The sequence below is a fragment of the Perognathus longimembris genome, chromosome 15, assembly GCF_023159225.1.
Source record: "Perognathus longimembris pacificus isolate PPM17 chromosome 15, ASM2315922v1, whole genome shotgun sequence".
Lineage (NCBI taxonomy): Eukaryota > Metazoa > Chordata > Mammalia > Rodentia > Heteromyidae > Perognathus > Perognathus longimembris.
The window spans coordinates 36142022-36154597 of NC_063175.1; the positions used below are offsets into that span (position 1 = coordinate 36142022).

At 35.1% G+C, this 12576-nt stretch overlaps 1 protein-coding gene across 1 annotated transcript in view; it reads right to left on the reverse strand.

The window, feature by feature from the left end:
- Positions 1 to 2262: 2262 nt before the first annotated feature.
- Positions 2263 to 12576, reverse strand: part of Rit2 (Ras like without CAAX 2) — a 298683-nt gene continuing 288369 nt past the window's right edge. The window contains exon 5 of the mRNA XM_048363363.1: positions 2263 to 2490. Coding sequence (XP_048219320.1) covers positions 2263 to 2490 — 228 coding nt within the window. The remainder of the gene's footprint in view (positions 2491 to 12576) is intronic.

The window sequence follows — 12576 nt, forward strand, 5'->3', positions numbered from 1 at the left end:
TAGGCTTATTAGGACATGTTTTAAAAGTGGGTGGGATAAATCACCCTGACTTTATCATTAAGAGTCTACACAAGATTTCATAGGCTGAAATGTGTTGATTTATTGATGTACTTTTTCCTCCTATAAAATTGATGATTTAGAACTGTATTTTTGAAGGGATAAGGCTTCAGGTACATACACACACACAGGATCACACACACACACACCCCTACCACAAGTCCATAAAGAAGAAGCAAAGGTATTATAATTAGGTACAGTGTCTCCAAATGGGATTCATATTAATGTCTTGCTTTGGTGGTTGGTATCTGTTTATTTGTACTAGTAATAATTTTCACCCTGGGAAGTCACTTGTCTGCATCCCAGGCTCCTCAGCTAATTTCTAAAAGCAATCATTATAACAGAGGACAAACAAATTCCTTTTAATGATAGTCTTAGAGATTAACCTGGCCAAATGGAAGGAAGACTAGAGTGTCAGTAAAGCCAACTTCTAGTTATATTTGTGAGTGGGTTTCTAGAACAAATAGCCAATATATCAGTGCAGTAGTTTGGATAAGTGTCCAACAAAGGTCCATGTGTTATAAAAGTGGTCCCCAGTACACTACTGTGAGGGGATTGAACTTTTAAGAGACAGAGCCTTGTGAGAAGTCCTTAAGGCATTAATGCTGCGAAGTGCTGTTTGTTTTTGTTCCTAAATCTAGTTGTGAATGCCTGAAAGGTAGATTGCATTTGGTTTCTTGGAGGTAGTTGAGAACAAGTCAATGGGACAGATTGAGTAGACAATCACAAAAGATAAAGACATGTTAACTTCCACCGTCTTGGGATCTACGGGCAAGACAGAAGTGTGAATTTGAAAGAAGGCCTTGATTCCAAGCACTAAAACAATCCATAAATATAGTATCGGAATGCCCAACAGCCAGAAATTGTGACTCGAAATTCTCTTCTAAGTGCATCTATGTAACTTGGCAAGATGCATTTTTCTTCTTTTTTGTTTTCTTATAAAGTAAATGTATATTCCACTGTTTTGAACTGGATTTGATTTCTTAGGGAAATGGTAAACTATAGAAATTCAGGCCCCTGTCAGAGTAATTCATTCTTTTACTCTCAGAATTAAGCAATTACTCTCAGAATTTAGCAACTACCATAGACATTGTGACAGAATAAATGATTGTACATGGAATTGTATCTATGTCCCTTCCCTAATTGATAACAAAATATGGCCCCTAGTCTAGAAGATTGTATTAGTCGATTCTGTCACACCCTTAGCTTTAGCTTTTCTCCTAACATTATATCAAACATTGAGTTTGGTTCTTTCTGGTGTATGCTTCCTGAGCTTCAATTTAAGTGTACCAATTTACAAAATGGGAGCAATGGGTAAATGAACAATTTCATTTTACACAATGACTTATTGTAAAACAAGTAAGAAAAAAAGATTAACTGGTGGAAAACTGCAAATTTTTGGCAATATGAGAGCACTAGATTTCTGGATCAACCAAACTTGAATAATGCAGAGGAAACAGTCCTTAGTGACTTCTTGCTGAGAGGGGACAGAGCATTCTTTTGTGAGAATAAAGTCTACTAAATCCATAGTTGCTCATCTCTTTCCTCTACAGAACCTTTTATCATGGCCAAGTGAGTTCATGCTGGTAATTTTGTGACAGCTTTTGGAGACAGAGCACTATAAGTATAGGAATATTTCATATTAGCTTTTCAATGATCTAAACCCTGTTCATACTATTAATACGTTTCTTTTATGTTCAAAATTTGGAACACTGAAGGAGAATCACCATGAGATGACTTCTGCATGTAAGGGAAATCCAAGATGCAGATATCTGTTCTGAATCATTTCCTGAGCCTCTTCATTATTTACAGAGATTCCTGAAATGCAAACAACCAGTGTTATCAGGCTAAGGCAGATCCCCTGAGCCTTTTATCATTCTGGCTGCAATTCTGCATATTTCCTTTATAACCAGACAGCATACCAAATGAAGCTAGACTCTTTAAGGCGAAATGAGGCAATTGGAATGTCAATTTTATTTAGCAATATATTATAAAAATGAAACAGCATATCCGGTTGATTGACAAAATCCATCCAACTGTAAAAGGCAAAACAAAACTATCTTAAGAGGTACAGTTATGCAGATATTACTTTTACCTATAGGCAGATATTTAAAGAAAGATAGAGAACATTGGATCAGAATGCTACATCCAGAGTTATTCAAGTGATATAATTGAGAGAAATGAAGAGACTCAAAAGCAAGGATTTCATGTCATGTTTTCTCTCTTTTTCTTCAATGAGCCTTTTAGCTTCTTCCACAGGCTATCCTTTCTCTTCAATTTCCTTTCCATCAAGGATGGTGTGGACTCCTTCTTGCGAATCTCCCTCACAAGGCCATGAAAGGCATCATCAATACAGAATCTGAGGGCAGCAGAGGTCTCAAAAAAAGCACAGTTATATTCTCGAGCAAGACTCAAGCCTTCTTCTGTAGACACCTAAGGGAAAAATAAGTGATATTAAAAGAAGCAAGGAAGAAAACTCAGATTACTACCTGTGGGCCACAGCATCATGAAAAAATAAAATACAATGTGAAAACTGACTTTGAGGAAGAGTCCTAGAAGTTCTGAACTCAAAGGTCAAATGAGAAACCAGAAGGTCTGTCAAGAGAATTTATGAAAACTAAAAACAAATAAAACTAGATGTCAGCTTCAAACTTCAAAAGGTGTAACATATCACAGGGGGTCAAAAGCATGGCTTTAGATTACTTCATTTCAAATGCCAGCTTAACTACTTTGTAGTTTGGATGCTAAGTGAAATGAACTCCATGTTATGGAAACGATTGTTATATCACAGTTGTATCCACTTTCAACTTCCCATCTGTATCTGTAGCTTCTATTATTGATGAGGTTCTTGTATCACCTTCCAGTGGTTGTACCTACACTATCTCTGTAATCTTATCTGAGTATATTGGAAACCGTGTATACTGGTATTAGAAGTAGGAAATTGAAAGGGAATACCAAAATTGAGAGACACATGGTAAAAAAAGAGAAACAACTACAAAAGCAATACTCGCAAAACTGTTTTGTGAAAATGAACTGAACACCTCAGGGGGGGGAAAGGGAAAGGGGGAGGAGGAAGGGGGGTATGAGGGACAAGGTAACAAACAGTACAAAAATGTATCCAATGTCTAACGTATGAAACTGTAACCTCTCTGTACATCAGTTTGTTAATAAAAATTTGAAAAAAAAAAGAATATATTTCTCAACCTTTGGTCTCAATTTCCTCATCTGTATCCTAAAAATAAAGAAAGCAATGACCTAAAAATGTCTTGTTAGGTTTCAATGAGATTATCCATAAATAAGAATATATATGCTGGACATGTGTTGAAGAACTCCCAAAAGAGTAAGTGATTAGTAAAAGTTGCAAGGACAGAATCTTGAGACAAAGAAACCAAGAAACAAACACTACTATCTGATAAATAAGCCTTTCTCTAGAAGAGCACTTTAGGACAGGATAAAATTTGATGAATACTTTGCATGTAATGCACTGTTTTTGTTTGTTGCCATTGTACTGGATCTTCTACTGCAAAAAAAAAAGCAAGTCACACATTTGGTCTCATTTATCATCTCATCAGTATTTCACCACTCCTGGTACTTATACCACCAGTGAAATGTTAGAAAATTTGAAAGAATGATCAACCAAATGACTCAGGGTTTAAAAGTATTAGCTAAGATGTAAATATTGATTACCTATACATATTTGAACCCTGCTAGAAGCTGATGTTAGCATGCCTGCTCCAAATTGAGGGTTCCCATAAAGCCTCCCATTACACTCTCAGACCTGCACGACAAAGTCAGGGGCTATTATGAGTATAGTTCACTGATCATCTGTGCTGTATGGTCACATAACTCAGAAAGAAACTATGCTCACAGGCTGTTGACATTATGCAATCATTTGTCATCAGAGCAGAAACCAACTTTCTTAAATTATACAGCATGTCATATGGCTACTAAGTGGCTGAGCTGAAATGTAAAAATCTATCAGATCTATTTGATTTCAAAGATACATCCTTTCATCTGTAATATATTAGCTTCACTGAGGGCTGTGAAATAGAAATGAGTAACTGTCACGGTTTAAACTGCAACACACACAACGTCTGGATTCATCCTTCTCATTTTCTCCTCTCTGCTAGCAAACATACCAATTTTTTTCCAGGTTAATTTCTGTATTATAATGACTAAATAAATGTAGCTAAAAACAAACTTCGTACAGTATTAGCAATCTGTTTTCACAGTAACTGGACAAAGTTACTAATCTGTGTGCTTAATTTTCCAGTTAGTACAAGTAGTACTCTTATCAAGTGCTTTGACATCAGCAGGACATTTGTCTTTTATTTTTCAATCATTTGTTAGAACTTCCCCCATCTGGAAGCCAATAAAACATATTTTACAGTTGGCTACAGAAACAGCATATTTCTGGTACCAATCAGTTTTTGTAAGGCTCTTTGGGTACTAGGAGAGCTTCCTTGTCCTTGTGTCTTGGAGAGAGAAATATTCCTGGTCCATATTCAGCTACCATCTGGGAGGACAAAGTGCCAGCTCAAATTCAAGCTGTAGTTTGGGTACTTGATTGGTTTGCTCCTACCCTAGTATTTTTGACTCAGGCTAAGAGAACACCTCCCCCAATAGTAACAAGACACAGAGAAACTGAAAGAAAGTTTATAAAACAGTTTATTCAGAAAAAAAAGGATCACAATCAAAGACAAAAATTAACATATTTGACTTTGTAAGACTTTAAACATAAAGACATGGACAGAATGAAACTGGAATGGAAATTTATACAAAAAGAAAACAGATACACGGACATAAATGTCAGATAAAGCCAGCAGCAAGTAAAAATGAGAGCTATTGTAAATGTTATGTAATAATAAAAATCAATCTATGATGAAAATATACTTAAAATCTGTATGAACTAAAAATATAGTCTCAGTTTATATGAATTACCATTATTAAAATTCAAAATTTTAATGAGAGATGTGTTTATTGTTACAGCACTCAGCAACAGAAAGAATAGCAGTGAGAAGTTAATACTTAGTCTAACTGAGGAAAATAATAAGTCCAATTCATATATGTACACAATAAGGATCTATATATTAAATGTATAATCATGCCAATGTAAATTTATGCTGTAAATTTATAATATAGTTATATGTATAGATCCACACAGAAGTATGAAAACATATATCTATATTTCTATAGTTCTATGTGTCATTCTAATGAGTATAGAACAAATATCACAGCATGTTCTCAGTGGGGAACCTTTTTCTTCTGCCAATGACCATTTGGATATTTATAACATCATTATGAACCATACAAAATCATCAATATAGGCAGATGGCTTTAGGCAGCTGACAAGATGCATTATGTATTTTTCCCATCACATAGAAAATGATTTTGTGGGCTTTATATGGCCCGTAAGCAGGGCCTTCTCTACCACACAACTCAGGAGGCAGTCAAAAAAGAAACTGTAGCAAAATCAAATCTTATCTACAGCTAAATGATAAATTGAATAATATAATTTATTAAAATCTGTAGTATTGCCCAAAGCTATGTCTAAATTGAGATTTATATCTATGCTTTTAAAACCAATTTGTTGCAGAGTCTCTTCAGAACAATCCAAATATCACCTTTACTAGATGACATAACTGCATATTTATATCCTGAAGTATATTTAAATCTGTGTCTCCTCATCATTTTCATAAGTCATGCCAAAGTCATGGTCCTTCTGTGACAAAGGAAATGGAGGTACATGTATTTTCAGATTCATTATCCAATATGAATTATATGTTCTCTAATTGGGTACATAGACAACTAAGATTGACTTAGCAATATTCTCATCCATCATATCGAGAGACAAAGGATAGAAAGACAAACCGTTCCAAAACAATACTTACAAAACCATTTGGTGTAGTCCAACTGTACAACTCATGGTGGGGGAAAGAGAAAAGGAGGGGGAGGAAGGGGCAGGGAGCGGGAAGAGGGAGGCCATAACAAGTTGGATAAGAAATTTACTCACTGCCTTACATCTGAAACTGTAACCGCTCGGGCTTGTTGAGATTGGTTTGGGAAGAGGAGAGGGAGGAGGGAGAGTAACAGAGGAGGTGGTTCTGATTAAGGAACCTCACAGGCATATGTTTACATGTCAAAATGAGACTTTCTTGTAGAACTAATTAGTGTCAAGAAAAATTTGGGAAATAAATAAAATGAAACTAAGAAAAAAAAGAATCTAAATGGAAATTTAAACAGTGAATATTAGTAAAATATTTAAATTTAGTAAAATATATTTTACCTCATCTATGTTTTCTTATGAAAAGTCATTCGCATTAGATCAGTGACCTGAGGTTCTTAGTTTTTGTGGTGGTTGTTATTGTTGCTGTTGTTGTTTTAGTATTATGAATGTTTGTCCTTAGATTTATATATCATAAATTCATTAGATAACTTGAGTCCGAGCATTTAAGAAAAAAAAAAGCTCAACAAACAATATCTTTTAGATTTGGAGATTTTATACTTAGTAATTATGGCCAGTCAAAGGATCTAAATACATTGCCATAGCAACAGTTTCATAGGAATATCTTTTTAGGAACTTTCACTCCACTAATGCTGTTCTGACAGACTCAGAACTAAGCTATAAAACATACTACATGATTTACATATTTGCAAAATGCTTTATGTGTTTTACATAATTCTACTATGCTTCCATATTAAAAATTTAAGGAATATAAACAACATATTTTTCTATTATATCATGTTTATACAAATTCCAAACAAAACCAAATTAAGTCATCAGTAGTTATTCATGTGACATGAAAACTCTTAAGGAAGAAATGAAATGGTGGGATATAAATAATTTTTTTTATTTTCTAATTTCATTCTCACTAAGGGTAAGCAGTGGTTTAAGACCCAATAATTTAGTAAAACATCCATCCAATTCTATTTTCCATGTATTTTTTCCAGTACTTGTTTCTAGTGCTCAAAAGTTCTTTTCAGTTTCTCTACCTAGTAATCCAAATGTGTATAATTGGTGATATTGTGTTGTAAGATTTTAAAATGTTTAAAAATCAGAATTGGCATATCATATTTTATATTTATTTATCCGTGAAATATTTTTTATTAAGTCTAGCAGCATGTGGTCTTGGAATAAATATCTTTTGGGTTAAAGATACATTCTTACAGGTACCATAATACTCTTGTATACCTCAGCTGAAAACTCAGGAAGTTTATGATTTAAGATGCCTCCTGGAGGCTTTACAAGGCAATTCAAGGAAATAAAATTTAAAAAAAAAATGTTTCTTGTGTGGAATAGAAAATTTCAATAACCCAGGAGGGCCATCTCTTTAGTATATACGACCTTTCTCACAGAGGATGATCATCATGTAGTATTCCAGGTACTCCCAGAAATGCCATTTTCCATCTGCCAGAGGGGGAATTAGCACACACATCTGTATAGTGGGATGTGTGTGTGTGTGTGTGTGTGTGTGTGTGTGTGTGTGTGATGACACTACTGGGACAGAGGCATACAGAGTCTATTCCATACCAGGACCCCCACCCCGCTCCTAGGAAGTGGCATGAACATAAGCTAATTAGAATTCCACTCCCAACAATATGCTGAGTTCAGGAGATTCCTATCTTTTTGCTTCTTTTTTTCTCCTTTTATAATCTTTTCCTGGAGTTCAATATAAATAAAGTAAAATAAACAAGTGTTGTTAAGGCAATTGAGACAATGGTTGCCTGGTAAATTTTATAATTCTTAATAATAGAAAAAGAAATTCTGATGCTGTTCTGCAAAATTGCCAGTCTTGAGTAATAAAGACATTGGCAGAAAGATAGTCTCACTCTTCCAGGCAAAGCCTTGTAAGCAACATGTTTTTTGGGTTAGCCCATTGGTCATTATTAAAATGTTTACAGCACAGCATGAACTCCTTGTGATGTGTTGTATATATTTTAATGTTTCCTTCTCATGCTTCACTCCATTCATTCTTAACCATGGAGCTATTTATTCTCGTTACACAGCTCCCATTGTCAAGGTAGCAAGAATAAAAATTTTCAGGTTAATTTGGGATCAAAACATCCGATTTGTTATTGTGAACACAATCTAAACTTAGATTGCTCAACTTATACTTTTCATAATCATAGTGTTTAATGTATTGATTTCACATGAGATGGACATTTCTAAGGCATCATCTTCAAAAAATGCAGGAGCTTAGATATATCTTAAACTTCCACAGGAGAAAAGCAAATGGATCAAAGAAAGCAGTGGCAAGATGTTCCCTGTCACATGTCCCACCTTTGTGACCTTCGGTCTTGCCACACAGGAAACTCATTTTTAACAGTTCAAGGAGTCACGGAGGAGGTTCCTTTAAAAAATTCCATTCTCTTTTCTCAGTGGGTGATTACAAATAGAAGCTCAACTTGGGAAGAATCATTAGTCTCCTCAGCAATAAAAAGAGCTTGAAATTGAGGAACCTACTTTCTTTATCTTGCCCTAAAACAGAGACAACATCCCTTAATGTTTCTCTGTGGTAGCAATTTTTTTTAAAATGTTGGATTTGAATTCAAGATTCTGGATTCCGGCTTGAGTTAATACACTGAGAAGTGCAAGGATTACAGAGAAGAGAGAGGAGTCCACAATGACAGTTTCCTTAGCATTGTCTGAGAACATTAAAGTATGGAGCCTTTAAAAAAACGTTGAGCTTCTATAGAGGGCCTATGTTCACACCTTCTTATGGATATTACTCCTCAGCTATAAAATTTGCTATGTGGCTTTAATTCTGCATAGACCAACCCAGGCTTTTGATGATCTTGTTGGCCTCAAGTTTTCTTTGTAGCTAACTGTTCGTGAAGAAATGTACAATTTGCCATTTTCTCTCAGTGTTCATGAGGGACTCAGTTTCAGGACCCTTTTATCTACCCAAAATCACAGGATGTTCATATCTCTTATGTAAAATGAATTGGTATTTGCACAATGCACACGTTACATACACAACCTCCACATACTTTAAATCAAGTCTAGATTATTTGTAACCATGAGCAATATGTAAATACTAGGCAGGTAGTTGCTACTCTGATTTGTGTATAAAATAGTAGCTAGAAAAATAAACATATTCGGAATAAGTGTAATATTTTCAAAATCTTCTGGACCCACAGTAGTTGAATCTACACAAGCAAAACCCACAGATTCACACAGCCAACTGCATTTTTTTCCTCATTAAATAAACTTCAAAACATCTTAACAGAAATCACATTTTGTCCTTGTAATCTTTGATGTCCTTAGTTACAACTGTGCAGGTGGCCTATGCTCATTAAATACTCAGTCTTCTGATTTGGTAATGGCACCCCACAAGTAGTCCCTAGTGACCACAGTCTCCTATGACGAGTCCATCTGGCTGCAATTTCAGAAATTAAGGTATTACGTCAAAACATATTTATATTTTTAACTATAGTTTGGGCTTTAGTAGCTTGACAAGACTTGTCATAATGTCTAAGAGAAGAGATTCTAAAATTGGATTATGAGAGCTTACTTTCTGACTACTCACTTCCTCTTGATAAGTCCAAGAGATGCTTGGATTTCCTGTGGTCCAATTTTCTCTTGTACAAAACCCTGCCTCACAGAACTGAAAACTGGAGTCAATAAGTGAGTGCAAGAAAAACACTTAGACTAGTTCTTGGCATCTTGAGTAACCTAATAAATATTACTTGGATTTTTCCCCCTGATATTGACAAGAAGGTGAGAGAAAATTTTCAATGTTAGCATATTCTATTTTGACCTGCTTGAAATGATTTCCCACTTCTTACTATGGTCATAGGCTGTACATAATATTGCACCTGTCTGCTTCCAGTTCATTCTGCCTCTTCCTTCCACTCTAATCCCAGCAAGGACTTCCAGCTATGATCAGAACAGTCTTTCTCTACCCATCTGCCCTCCATTATTTGTATGTATTTTGGCTTCGGTTTAATCTCCACAGAGACAAGTCTGGGAGGAGTATTCTCAAATATCTGCAGCAAAACTATTCCATTTCTCTATCTTATTTGTTTTTGGAAACATAATTAGTCTTAGAAATTACTGGTTACTTTATAGGTTTATTTTCTGCCTGCCTGCAGTACAGAATAAGCTTAGTTATTATTGGGATTTTTTTAAATGCTGTTTCTACTCTATTCCATTCCCAGCATAGGAACTGACACTTAGTAGACACTCAATATTTGTAGAATGATAACACTGGAAACTAGGAAATACAGGAGCACATGCAGGGCCATAAAAAGTAGGGAGCTTATGGTTAGACAATATGGGCAATTGAATTAAAAAAAAAAAAAGTGTCTTCAATGACATTATCCAGGAGAAGGTACTGTGATGCACTTACAAGTGTGTTGTCCCACCACATTTTAGTGGTTCTCAGTTAGGGAGCCTTAATCTGAGCCCTAAATAATATATAGCAATTATCCAGGTTGATGAGAGGGATGGCCAGGGAAAGAAACTGGCAAAGGCTTAATATAGAAGTGAAAATGGCACTTTTGTACTGTCATCTTAGCTATTTATTCTCTCCAGACTCCATAGAGAGAATGAATAGGAACAAAATTAGAAGAAATTAGTGAATTTAACTGCCTAATTTTACTTCGGTCCATCAGATTTCTTTGGAATCCAACTGAGTAATTTAAAAAGGCAAGCATAAGTTTATGAGTTCCTACTCTATACGTATGAGCGCGTGTGCGTGCGCACACACACACACAAAGAAAAGAAATAGCATTTCCTTTTATTATATACCCAATGTATCAGAGTTACGGTGATTGCATGGAAAAGAAAAGAAAGACATAATAAATTAAATGGGGTAGCCAGTCATTTAGAGGCAGAGGATGGTAATGGCTCTAGGGTAAAGGTTTGGGCTGCTTTGTACAGAGACATTTGAAGTCTCCAAGGTCTTTTGCTTTTCATCCTAGAAGCTGTGGTGTGCTAGGGGAAAGGTTGCCATGGCAGCCAGTAGCTGCTATAAAGCTAAGAAAGGGAAGGTTAATGCTAAATATTTTGCTAACAGCAATGTCTGGCTTTTTCTTTCAATGTTCCTCCTGAAGACTTTACTTTTAAAATAGCTGATTAAAATGATAAATCAATAGACTTAGGCAGTATGCATAATAGAGATAGAAGGATGTACATATATATGCATGCATATATATATAAGCATATGTATATATATGCATGTATATACCAAAGGCTATCTTCTCATATTTGAACTAATAAACAAAAGTGTACATTTGATTTAGATTAAGTTAATGATTTTTTGAACCATTAGGGAATTAGTTCTTATGATCAGCTATGTTTTCCAAGTGGCCAAAAATTATTCTTTAAGCATGAGAAATATTTTAATTTATTATATTCACAAATGTATCTTATGAAAATATAGAAAGAAGGAACATAGAAGAGAATTTTACTTGTAACACATATATTACAACTATTATAATTAAGTAATAACTTGTGTAGTTACATGAAGTTTAAAACCCCTGAAAAATATTAAACCATGGGGACAAGAGGCCTATCATTCTCTACAGTATCTCAATGTTTTCATATTAACTATGCTCAACAAATATTTTCTCTGTCACTTCAATGAATAACTGAGTGAATACAAAGACAAAAAGGTGATTGAGAAAGAACCAACCAATGTTATGTGACAGAAACCGTAAACTAAGGAAACTCTAAAGCTGTAGTGACACTTGAAATCTTAAAAGTTTTAGGTGGGTTCCACCAATATGTTCATACAATCAACTTCAAGCATCTCAGGTGCACAATTACAGTCCACTTCCAGCATAGAGTATGTGCCTGATACACTCTCCAGACAGATGGAAAAGTAAGTTGATATGTGAAACTTGATTGACTTGAGTTTGGAGAGTAGAAGGTGACCAATGAGAAAAAAGAAAAGTCATTGGCTTCACAAGTTCATTACGGTTTTTTATTTTTAGTCATATTTGGGAAAGACATTAAAAATGTAAACTTAAATAAACCAGATATGATTTCTAACTCTATCATCAACAAAAGACAGAAATGAGCCAGTATTCCTTCTTTCTCTGACCTTATGCAAAGAGATATTGGCAGGTTTTGAAAGATATATGTGCCTGAGTTTATGGGTACCACTATAAATTTAGTTTTCTGTCTTAGCACAGCCATCAATGTTCTTCCCAGTCATTGTACCTATTATTAGGCAGTGCCTTTTCATGTGATTTTCCATGAGTTCTTCAAAAATTTTCACTTCTCTCAGATCCCTGACCCTATCTTCATTTTCAGCATACATTCTCATCTACTTACTTCACCTGAGTATGGAGGAAAAAAAGCATTCAAAAATAAAAGCTTTGGCATCTTAAACTAGCACCTAAAAATCCATCTCCGTCATTAGACATCTTATCTTACTCTCTCCGCCTTAGAAAAAAAGGAAGGTTGGTGATTTCTGTTAGGTGTTATGCCCCCATCTAGGTTTCAGGTCTTTTTGATAAGCCCGCCAACCCTGCTGTGTTCAGCGCCTCTTTTCTGTACTAGATTTTTCT